The sequence below is a fragment of the Mastacembelus armatus genome, chromosome 22 (genome assembly GCF_900324485.2).
Source record: "Mastacembelus armatus chromosome 22, fMasArm1.2, whole genome shotgun sequence".
NCBI lineage: Eukaryota > Metazoa > Chordata > Actinopteri > Synbranchiformes > Mastacembelidae > Mastacembelus > Mastacembelus armatus.
This window is the reverse complement of record NC_046654.1, coordinates 23205548-23217850: the sequence shown is the minus strand read 5'-3', so window position 1 is coordinate 23217850 and position 12303 is coordinate 23205548. Positions and strand designations below refer to the sequence as shown.

Below are 12303 nucleotides of genomic sequence, written 5' to 3'. Positions count from 1 at the left end.
AAAATGTTCACATTAAAATGTAAGGCAAGATGTAAAGTTTGACTTGCAAGTGCATTTTAGTAAGAAACATCCCAACACAGAGCTTACCATTGTGTTGCTAATGATGAAAAAAAGCTACAGGTTATACTTTTACTTTTTATACTTTTCTTTCTAAAAAGGTCTAGCATGCAGTTCATGTCTTGTTAGACAGGTGGACTGACTGACCAAACTCACCACATCCACAAACCTTTTTTTATAGTCCAAATGATCCTTGTGTAGGACAGTCAATCATAGTGCTTGTCTTTCCTCACCTACACTTCATCAGGATCACAGTTCATACACACAGCATGATACTGGAAGTAAGATGTGGGAAGCAGGAGACCAGCTTGGTAATCTGGACCTCCACCTCTGTAACTTCTCCTCTCCCTCTGCTGGTGGGAGAGAGTCAAACAGGTATACGTGTGTGAAAAAGCGATAGAAGCCAGGTCACATTGTTTAACTTGACAAGCATGATCCTCTCCGCTCACCTGCAGGGATGAATCAGTGTCACTGCTGGACTTTCTATATTAACACACACTTACATTTACCTGCAGAGGAGAAATATGTGAGGACTCCATTTGCCCTGAGGTGTGCCTGTGTGGTTGTGTCTTTTCAGGAAGTGAGGTGTCACTGATTTTGATTGTCAGAAGTTTGATGCCAACCTAGAAGACTGAAGTGTTGACCTATTAAAAATACTGTAGAAATAATGTAATTAGGGAGATATGTGACTGACGCAAGAATGTCTGGTAAAGTCGGAAAACTTTACAAATGTAGGATAGCTCCAAATATATAAATGTGAGTGTTGCCCTGTGTTATGTGTGGTACTTATTTGAGGAATAAAGTACCACACATTATTATTTGGGAACAAATGCCTATAGCTCACCAGACAGTGTCTTTTAGAATATTTTTATTTGTCCGGACTGTGTGTCATACAATTTTTTTTAATCTTCACAATGAATGTCTCTTCATTCACTGTTAATGTAACTGCTACAAAATTCCAGAAGAAGGTGTGACGTGGTTAAGGAGGTGGTTAGGTGAGGATTATGAATTTCAAATACTGTAATGATATCAAGTATAATTTTAGCCATATTTGAATATTTTTATCTTTTTATGTACTTTTAGTTTAGAACCTCCCTTTTGCTCATTCAGTTTATTACACAGAAGTGGGTTCTGTCTCTTTTTTGTGCTGCTTTTGTTTCTTTCCTTTTTCCCCCTCCCATTCTTTACTTTGTTCTTACTCTTTTGCCCTCTCCTTCCATTTTATTTCCCTCCGTCTCATTTTTCCCCCCCTTATTATGCATTCCACTAAACTCCTCTCTGTCTCTGTGTCCTACTGAAGCTCAGGGCACTTTAATGGCTCTTGTAGTTGGCAGCTGTGGCTTTAAGTGGAGAGTACAGTGGCATCGCTGGACAGATGCTCTCCAACACACATGTACACTCCCCGTTTTGGGCACAAATTGATGAGGCAGATTTATGATGGCTGCTGGCCACAACAAATTAAGTTGACAGTGATGTATGGGGGGAGCAGTGTCACGCTGCAGTAACAGACCACACACATATACAGGACCAGCAGTGGCCGTCTACTCCCAGTCCTTCTTGTTAGGCATCCCTGTCAGGCAGCCCTGTTGCAGCATACTTGCATAATGAAGTTTCTCGTACTGCTTTGTGATTTTTTTTTTTGTTTTTTTTTTTTTTCCTTCCCCCCCTTCACCCTGTTTTCCTTTCATCCACCTCTAGACTCATCCTGCTGCCAGCAAACTGCCCCTGAAAGACAGCTTCACATTTGATGACTACAGGTCAGTGTGTGTGTGTGCGTCTGCATCTGCAAGACCTGTCTTATCAACTAGATGCTTATAGGTTTATGTTTAGTTTAGTCCTTATTTTCACAGTTCTGCCTGTCTTTCCTGTCACTAATACTAACATGGACTGTAGCAGTCAGATGATAAGACATTAGAAAGCTGAGATATGTCTACAACAAAACATCCGATCAACACATTCACCATTAGTGTTTGTCATTTCAGCTGCTGTGAGAGTAATGATAGTACAGAATAAAAAGTCTCATATTCAGTAATGAGACAATTCAATTCAATTTTATTTGTATAGCGCCAAATCACAATCATCTCAAGGCACTTTACAAAAAACAAAAAAACCCAACAAATCCCTTATGAGCAGCATTTGGTGACAGTGGAGAGGAAAAACTCCCTTCAACTGAAGAAAAAACCTCTAGCAGAACCACGCTCAGTTTGGGCGGCCATCTGCCTCGACTGGTTGGGGTGAGTGGACAGAGGAGAGAGAAAAGAACAACAATAAACAATAAATAGACACTGCAGGTTCATGGGGCCATCAACTGCACATCAGTAATATACAGCTCCAGGACCAGGGACACCTGTAGAAGGTACAGAGAGAGAGGACAGAGAGAGAGGGAGCGAGCACAAACTAGGGGAGAGAGAGAGCACGAGGTGAAGTGAAAAGGTGAAATTATGTGTAGACCTTGTAATGGAAAAATGAGTTTCAATGATTAATTATTCTTACTGATTATGATTTTTATTGTTTCTTACTCTATTCTTGGTTTTTCATGTTTCATAAGTTTTCATTTACAGGTTGATTCATAGAGTTCACCAAGGCTCATGTGTTTTTCATAATCATGTCTGATATTTATGTTCCTCCTGACCTAGTACAGTCTGACACTAAGGGAAACGGTGTTCTCAAGGATGTTGGTGAGGAGTATAAGTTTCCTTAGGACACTAGGTACACTAGGTGTGAGGACGGGACAAGTATAACGGAGCACGCCCAGGATGGAGGGTTAACTGTTGAATGATAATATAGAGTTTTAGAATATGGCCTTATTAAGGAATCACTTTGTAGAAGAATAGGGAAGTACAGGCTTCATTATCTGATTATGTGAATGATTATTTGCATTTACTTTGCATGTCTGTATACAGTGGGGCAAAAAAGTATTTAGTCAGCCACCAATTCTGCAAGTTCTCCCACTTAAAAAGATGAGAAAGGCCTGTAATTTTCATCATAGGTATACCTCAACTATGAGAGACAAAATGAGAATAAAAATCCAGAAAATCACATTGTCTGATTTTTAAAGAATTTATTTGCAAATTATGGTGGAAAATAAGTATTTGGTCATCTACAAACAAGCAAGATTTCTGGCTCTCACAGACCTGTAACTTCTTCTGTAAGAGGCTCCTCTGTCCTCCACTCGTTACCTGTATTAATAGCACCTGTTTGAACTCGTTATCAGTATAAAAGACACCTGTCCACAATCTCAAACAGTCACATTCCAAACTCCACTCTGGCCAAAACCAGAGAACTGTCAAAGGACACCAGAAACAAAATTGTAGACCTGCACAATTTTAAGTGGGAGAACTTGCACAATTGGTGGCTGACTAAATACTTTTTTGCCCCACTGTAAGTAGAGGCCTCAGCCTAATAGGAGCTGAGCAACAGGGGACCAACTGGGGAAGAGTCTTTGATGATTATGTTCTATTCTGGTTTGCTCCTTTCTTGCAAGAAATATATTCTGGGAAAAGACAATCTGTCTGCATTCTCTTTATTGCTCATCCAATGGGTTTTGCTACAACAACCTCATGGTCACTCTGTATCACAAGCAAATAAATAACATAACACAGTTACTGTGGGAAATGTCATTATACCACCATATAGCCTATTTTCTGGGACAACACATCTCTAAGACATTACAGTAAGTCTGTTCATTTGAGTGAAAACCTTTAAAGTTATCTAGAACTGGACTTCTTGTTAAAGCCAAAATGTTTCAACACTCATCCAAGTAGCTTCTTCAGTCTGAAGTCAGTCTTGGATGAAGAAGTCCAGTGGCCATGACTCAGCTTCTGGGTGACTTCACCGGTATGACTGAGGATCTTGACAATTTTATCTAAAAAAACATTTTTTATAATTTTCTGTATTTTATCTTCAGTTCTGGTCCTTTCAGCTTTACTCTCCACCTTCTTTCCTACTCTCTTCATACTATCCATGTATCACAGTAGTGTTGATTTGATGAACTTTCCTCAAAACCTCGTCTCTATCTCATGATCCCTGTCAGCAGAGTGAATAAAAGTCACTGTGCTGAGCAGTGATTGGTTGATTGTGTGTGACAGGTGGGCGGTGTCATCAGTGATGACTCGTCAGAACCAAATTCCTACTGAGGACGGCAGTCGAGTCACTCTGGCCCTCATCCCCCTCTGGGACATGTGTAACCACACCAATGGATTGGTAAGCATACACACACATACATTGGAGAAGTCACTGAAAACCTACACCAGGACTATTTCCATATGTACAAACAAGGCTTTAGGGATTGGTTTTAAAAAAAAAAAAAGGGTTTAATATCACCAAGTGCAAAAATTCAAATATTCAGAAATAAATTCACAAATTAAAATTAACCACACAAATACTTGGATGTCATGTATTTGAATTATGTTTTTGACGTACATTAATGTTTTTCTGAGCACTGATTGTATATCTGCAGATCACCACTGGCTATAACCTGGAGGATGATCGCTGTGAATGCGTAGCACTGCAGGACTATAAGGAGAACGAACAGGTCAAGAGATGTTCTCACACTCAATATTTACACTGTGTATTTATAGTCTTTCACTTTTTACAAATACCCTTCTAACAGTTCCACAGATGTCAGCAACAAATCAAAATATCTATGCTGCAAAAGTAAAATGTCTACACTAGGTGGATGGGCTGTTTATATGGCTGTGATTTTTCTGATCTTCCTGCAGATCTACATCTTCTACGGTACAAGATCCAATGCTGAGTTCGTCATCCATAATGGTTTCTTCTTCCAGGACAATGCCCATGACCGAGTGAAGATCAAGCTGGGTGTCAGTAAGAGCGAACGCCTCTACGCCATGAAGGCTGAAGTGTTGGCACGAGCTGGCATCCCAGCGTATGTCCAACTGTTCTCTTGCTTTTTATTTTCAGTCAAACAACAGACATTTTTTTCTTTTTCTTTCACTTTATAGACACAGTATCTTCTCTCATAAGTGGCTGAATCTGCAGAGGCCTAAAGCATTTTACTCTAAAGTCTTTGATATGGGTCAAGGAGAGCTCCAGGCTCATGACTAACTGCATGTACCTTTCACACAACACAGTTTAGTTAGTTTAGTTAGGCCCCCCTTGGCATAATATAAATGTTGCAGCGTCCTCCCCTCCCGCCAAGTATCAATTTGCCATCCACCCCAACACTTTCATCAGCAAGAATCTTAATCGTTTTATCATTAGCCTCTTAATTTTATGCAGTATTCTCTGCACAGCATTTTTAATCAGTCCCCTTTTAATCTCTTATTGATGACAGTCTAAATCTCAACAGTGGAAATTAAATGAAACAATCCCTGTTGTTGCCGGGGTGCTCTATTAATCTGACCGATATGCTCGTAGATCATTTTCAAAGAAAACAGCTACACATTCAGTCAGGCCGTGCTGAGATGTTGAGTGGCTGCTGTCATCACACATGACAGCAGCCTTTTGCCTCCTTTTGCCTCCAATGCGGTTTTTTAGAGGCAACTTCCCCGAGCTGAATGCTTTGTTGCTGGAGGAAGGGACAGGGCGATAATTTAATAGGAAGAGTGGGGAGGCAGCTGTAATGCGTTTGTGTGGTGTAATAATGTCGACCCTGTGCTACCCATTGCCACATCAATCACTTTGCTCAAGCATGAGGAAATATTGTCCTCTCTAAAATTAGCTCAGTGTGTAATGTTATGATGTGAAACAGATTCTGCTGAGTCCTGGATCATACTTGTTTCATAGGTTGTATTGTTGGCTTTCACAATCAACCAAACCTTAAACACTAATATTATGTTTAGACAGACACCAGAAAGCAGAATTAGATCTGATAGCGTCAGATGACCTGCAGGCGAAGATATGTCCCTACTTGTACTTTTTTTATACTTTTCATTGCAAAGTCAGGCTTATTTATGTGTCAGATGTCAAAATTACAGATTTGTTTCTTTTTTTCAAATACCCTTCATTTGATTATTAACCCTTTTTTTCCCCCGTGTTTCTTGGATGTCTTTATTGATGTAATAACTAATATGTTGGTGTGCATGCTGTTGTGATTTCAGGTCCTGTGTCTTTGCTCTGCACTATAATGAACCTCCCATCTCAGCCCAGCTCTTAGCCTTCCTCAGAGTCTTCTGCATGACAGAAGGTAAGACACTGATACACCAAAGTATGCCTACACTGTGAAATACCAGCCTGGTAGCACACTCTGAAACAAAGCACGCTAGAGTTTCTGATGCTCCTCCGAGACCATCTCTCTCTCTTCCCTTCTGTTGTGGTGGAGGTAGAGTCGAAGCAGAGGGGAAGAGCAGGACTTGTCCATTACAGAGCTGCTTAATTGATCAAGGCAGGCCACCAGATGTGTGGAAGGAGCAATCCACCAGGGGGTTTTGCAATATTCATCGACATGTATGGCGAATAGCTTCAGTGTCATAAATCCCCAAACACACAAGGCCACATTCTCTTCTGTCACAGGACTCATCTTAACAACCCTGCTTGATACATTATTCACTTTTTTTGCTTCACGTTAATTTTTCAATCGGCCTCAATGCCCTTGGATGTGTGCATGTCTGGATTTTTTTTTCTTAGAGGGGGAAGTACACATGCATGTACATTCATGCATGTGTGTTGACATTTCTTAGCAGATGTGACTTGATGCATTGCTTTTCTTTTATCTTCTCATGTAACCAAGCCATGTTAAAGTTCTCAGATCAGGGGCAGCAGGACTTTCTTTTTTTTAGTATAATGTGACAGAAAATTCAATGTTGATCTTTACCAAATTCATGGTCACAATTCAACCACACATGGCCAAGATTAATATGGCGTTGTTGTCCTTTCAAAATTCCTAAGCATCAACTGTTAGTTTGAGAGCATAATCTTCCTCTGCTCGCACTCAAAACTTTGCACTCACACATGGATTCTTTCTGCATGCGCTCAAAACTTTGCGCTAGATCTGATGGCTCGCACAGATTTCCTCCGCTTGTTTAAAGCTCTGCTCACACATGGAATCAGCAGCGATAAAACCTTGTCAAAAGTCTTCCACCAATAGGAACAGACTTACATTTGAACCAATGAAATTCTCAATGTTTAGGCATGATTTTTGCCAGGGATCCTCATTGGTTGCAAATGCAGCTGCATACAAAGTATACAGTGGGTACGGAAAGTATTCAGACCCCTTTTAAATTTTTCACTCTTTGTGTCAGAGCCTTTAGCTATCAAGCTCCTCTCCTGTGGAACCAGCTCCCAGTCTGGGTTCAGGAGGCAGACACTCTCTGCACTTTTAAAACCTTAAGACTTAAAACCTTTCTTTTTGACAAAGCGTATAAGTTTCAGGTGACCCTGAACCATCCCTTAGTTATGCTGCTATAGGCCTAGACTGCCCGAGAACTCTCCATCATGGACTGAGCTCCACCTTTCCGCTCCCCTCCCCTTCCCTCCTCTATTCTACTCTACACTTCTCTCTCCTCTCCTCTTTTTTTTTCCTGTTCTCCCCTCCCCTATCCTCTCCCCTCCTTTCCCCGTCCTCTCCCATCTCCTCTCCTCTCCCCTAATTCTGCTAACATTTAGTGTCATTTCAGAGGAGCTGAAGGAGTACCTGCTCGGAGAGCATGCCATCAATAAGATCTTCACCCTGGGCAACAGTGAGTTCCCAGTGAGCTGGGAGAACGAGATTAAGTTATGGACTTTCCTGGAGACCCGAGCTGCTTTGCTGCTCAAGACCTACAAGACCACTGTAGAGGTTAGACAGCTGGAATTTTAGATATATAGAAAATTGTGATTTAGGGTTGCAAATTAATGAGGGTCTTAGACTCCTCTAAGCTACATACTGTATTTCTCAGACTATAAGTCTCTTTTAGCAAAAACAGCTTTATTGAATAGAAAGATTGCTTCAGTGTGTAAGTCGTATTTTGAATTACACTTGTTATAGTATAAATTAGCCTATGAAGAATGTAGGCTAGATATAACAACAAGCAGCAGTAAATATTGGCAGTCGTGACCTAATAGCTAGGGAGTCGGACTTATAACCTGAAAATTGCAGGTTCGAGTCTCAGGTCCGGCAGGAATTGTCGGTGGCACAAAGTGCCCTGTCCACCCTCAATACCACGACTGAGGTGAGACCCTTGAGGCACCGGACCCACTGCTCTGGGTGTGTGTGCACGGTGTGAGTGTGTGTTCACTGCTGTGTGTGCACTTGGGTGGGTTAAATGCAGAGCACAAATTCCGAGTATGGGTCACCATACTTGGCCATATAAGTCACTTTCACTTTTAAATTACAAAATTCACTCATCACTTTCACTTTCACTTTTAAATTACAAAATTCATTCATCTGTGTCAAGTAACATTAAAACAACTGTCAGTCAACATCATCTCCTCCTCCTCTCTCAGGTTGTCTGAATGCTGACATTGACTCCAAACTTTGTTTCAGCTGCAGACTTTATTACCTGCACTTTGAAGTCTGCAGTATAGCTCTTTCCTTTGTGTGGCATTTTCACTTAGGAGTTAGAGTTTAGCATGAACATACAGTGGGTACGGAAAGTATTCAGACCCCTTTAAATTTTTCACTCTTTGTGTCATTGCAGCCATTTGCCAAAATCAAAAAAGTTCATTTTATTTCTCATTAATGTACACTCAGCACCCCATCTTGACAGAAAAAAACAGAAATGTAGAAATTTTTTCCAAATTTATTAAAAAAGAAAAACTGAAATATCACATGGTCATAAGTATTCAGACCCTGTGCTCAGTATTAAGTAGAAGCACCCTTTTGAGCTAGTACAGCCATGAGTCTTCTTGGGAATGATGCAACAAGTTCTTCACACCTGGATTTGGGGATCCTCTGCCATTCTTCCTTGCAGATCCTCTCCAGTTCTGTCAGGTTGGATGGTGAACATTGGTGCACAGCCATTTTCAGGTCTCTCCAGAGATGCTCAATTGGGTTTAGGTCAGGGCTCTGGCTGGGCCAGTCAAGAACGATCACAGAGTTGTTCTGAAGCCACTCCTTTGTTATTTTAGCTGTGTGCTTAGGGTCATTGTCCTGTTGAAAGGTGAACCTTCGGCCCAGTCTGAGGTCCTGAGCACTCTTTTTCTTCCAGGATATCTCTGTACTTGGCCACATTCATCTTTCCTTCAATTGCAACCAGTCGTCCTGTCCCTGCAGCTGAAAAACACCCCCACAACATGATGCTCCCACCACCATGCTTCACTGTAGGGATTGTATTTTGGCAGTGATGAGCAGTGCCTGGTTTTCTCCACACATACCGCTTAGAATTAACGCCAAAAAGTTCAATCTTGGTCTCATCAGACCAGAGAATCTTATTTCTCATAGTCTCGGAGTCCTTCATGTGTTTTTTGGCAAACTCTATGCGGGCTTTCATGTGTCTTGCACTGAGGAGAGGCTTCCGTCGGGCCACTCTGCCATAAAGCCCCGACTGGTGGAGGGCTGCAGTGATAGTTGACTTTGTAGAACTTTCTCCCATCTCCCTACTGCATCTCTGGAGCTCAGCCACAGTGATCTTTGGGTTCTTCTTTACCTCTCTCACCACGGCTCTTCTCCCACGATTGCTCAGTTTGGCTGGATGGCCAGGTCTAGGAAGAGTTCTGGTCGTCCCAAACTTTTTCCATTTGAGGATTATGGAGGCCACTGTGCTCTTAGGAACCTTGAGTGCTGCAGAAATTCTTTTGTAACCTTGGCCAGATCTGTGCCTTGCCACAATTCTGTCTCTGAGCTCCTTGGGCAGTTCCTTCGACCTCATGATTCTCATTTGCTCTGACATGCACTGTGAGCTGTAAGGTCTTATATAGACGGGTGTGTGCCTTTCCTAATCAAGTCCGGTCAGTTTAATTAAACACAGCTGGACTCCAATGAAGGAGCAGAACCATCTCAAGGAGGATCAGAAGAAATGGACAGCATGTGAGTTAAATATGAGTGTCACTGCAAAGGGTCTGAATACTTATGACCATGTGATATTTCAGTTTTTCTTTTTTAATAAATTTGCAAAAATTTCTACATTTCTGTTTTTTTCTGTCAAGATGGGGTGCTGAGTGTACATTGAGAAATAAAATGAACTTTTTTGATTTTGGCAAATGGCTGCAATGACACAAAGAGTGAAAAATTTAAAAGGGGTCTGAATACTTTCCGTACCCACTGTAAGTGTTTTTATTAATATCATATAAGTCGCTTTGCTGTATAAGTCACAGGACAAACCAGTGGAGTAAAGAAAAAAAGTGCAACTTATAGTCTGGAATATACGGTAGTTTGCACAAAGTGTGCAAACAAATGTAAAGGCAAATGTGTTAAAACAGTGTCATAAAACACAATCAAGGCATGGTTGGTGACTCCCCTAATTTGTAATTCAGAAAATGGGTTTTGGGTATTTTTAAAGCTCCAACTAATACTTAAGAGTTGAGTGTGTAAATGCAACAGAAGTTTATATTGGTAGAAGAAATAAATCCCATTGTACCACCTCTTTTTTTTTTTTGCCTTCTTCCTACAATGTTTGTCATGTTTCTCTCACTTTTTTTGCCTATCTCCTTGCCTTCTGTTTTCCAGGAAGACCGCTCCATGCTGGAGAAACCTGATCTGTCTCTACACTCCCATGTGGCCATCCAGCTTCGACTGGCTGAGAAGCAGATTCTGGAGAAGGCATGGGCGACTGGACTAGCCAAACGTCTGAACTTCCAGAAAAAGCTGGAGGAGGAAACTCCATTGCCCCGTTGTGAGGAAAGCGATATCGCTTTGCTCGAGAATACTAATGCAGACGCAAAGCTTCCTATTATTCTGCGCAAGCTGGAGGAGGTGGAGGAAGGCCAGGGAATCCAGGCAGAGGAGCACAGCCAACTCCATAATGGGGGGAAGGTGAAGTATGGGATAGATATGGAGGCTAACGGAGAGCCAACACATGATGAGATTCAGGAGAAGGTCAATGAAGATGTTCATTCATCTTTGGACTCATTTGGAAATTCAAACCAGAAGGACCAAAGGGAAGTGGAGGACACAAGTGCCCGTTGAACTCAAGAGAATCCCAAAGAGAAGAGTGAATAAATATACTCCTCTTATTGCCACTTCCCATGCTTTTTATTTATTTTGTCCTTTAAATGACTCAGAAATATAGAAGCTGGAAAAAACTTGCAGCCAGCGTGTCCCTCAGCCTTCTGTACAGAACAGGTCTGGATTAAATTTTTCTTTTTTTTTTAAACATTTAAAATCTAGGTTTTCATTGAAGCATTTCAAGAAATACAGCATACAAAGAAAGTGGGAAGTGTGTGTGGGGGGCATAACTGGTTTCAGCAGATAGGTAAGTGAAGAGGGGAAAAAAACAAAATGGAGTTACAGTAGGTGAATGTTATTACCACAAAGACAAAATCTCTGCAGTTTTGTGAATTGGTTGCTTTATTACTGCAGTTTGTCTCCATATGTGTCCAGTATGTTTTGAATTGACAATCATATTCTCTAGAGGATTTTGGAGTGTGCTGCTAAGTTTGGTCTGTCACTGCTCTCTGTTCCATTTTTATTCTGGTTTAAAAACATTTCAAACAAAGGTAACTGAATGTGTTCTTCACAGACTGAAGCAAATGCTTTATGTCGACAGTGACTGTCATGGTTCAGTAGGCCAAAAGAAACATGCTTTTTGCTCTCTGTGAACCATTTGAACAAATTTGTACATTTTCAGGCATCACATAGATCTAGCCCTTAAGAGAATGAATTTTGTTCTGTTCTGTGTTTTTAAAATGTCGTTCTGAATGTAGTCCGTTTATGTTGCAGTGAGTAACTATGGATGTCACTAAAAAAGGAGTTATGAGTGATCCGGTGAATACTGTTGTTGCTCACGAGAAAGCCATATAGATATTACCACTGAGGACTCAGTGACATGGAGGAAGATATTTTGGTTACTGTTAGAAGCTTTTTGTTTGACTGCATTATAATGAGGCGATTTCAACATGACACTTTTCTATAAACAGCTGGGAAGTACTGTCTTTAGTCAGCGTTAAACACGGGTGGCCCTAATAACTTGGAAGCTGTGCATTGTGAGGGGAAAATTTTGGGTAAAACGTATGAATAGGACTTATAATTCTTTGTTTAAAACAGGCCTTTTTTGTAGAGTCAGATGCCATGGGGTCCTTCAGTTTAACCCATTTATCAAAACCCACTTATCTTGTACTACCACCTTGTCTTTAATGTTTCTCCAGGTGTCCACTGACCCCACAACTTTGTCCCCTTCTCAGTCTGCTGGGGTTAAAGGTCATGAACCA

The 12303-nt window shown here is 41.1% G+C and overlaps 1 protein-coding gene across 4 annotated transcripts in view; it reads left to right on the top strand.

The window, feature by feature from the left end:
* The window catches only part of setd3 (SET domain containing 3, actin histidine methyltransferase), a 34556-nt gene extending 22525 nt beyond the window's left edge, over positions 1–12031 (top strand). For all 4 annotated transcript variants that reach the window (XM_026299550.1, XM_026299581.1, XM_026299571.2 and 1 more), the window contains 7 exons: positions 1756–1814; positions 4146–4260; positions 4517–4591; positions 4779–4945; positions 6120–6205; positions 7635–7795; positions 10604–12031. In XM_026299550.1, the coding sequence (XP_026155335.1) occupies positions 1756–1814; positions 4146–4260; positions 4517–4591; positions 4779–4945; positions 6120–6205; positions 7635–7795; positions 10604–11062 (1122 nt within the window). In that variant the 3' untranslated portion in view covers positions 11063–12031. The remainder of the gene's footprint in view (positions 1–1755; positions 1815–4145; positions 4261–4516; positions 4592–4778; positions 4946–6119; positions 6206–7634; positions 7796–10603) is intronic.
* Positions 12032–12303: the final 272 nt, after the last annotated feature.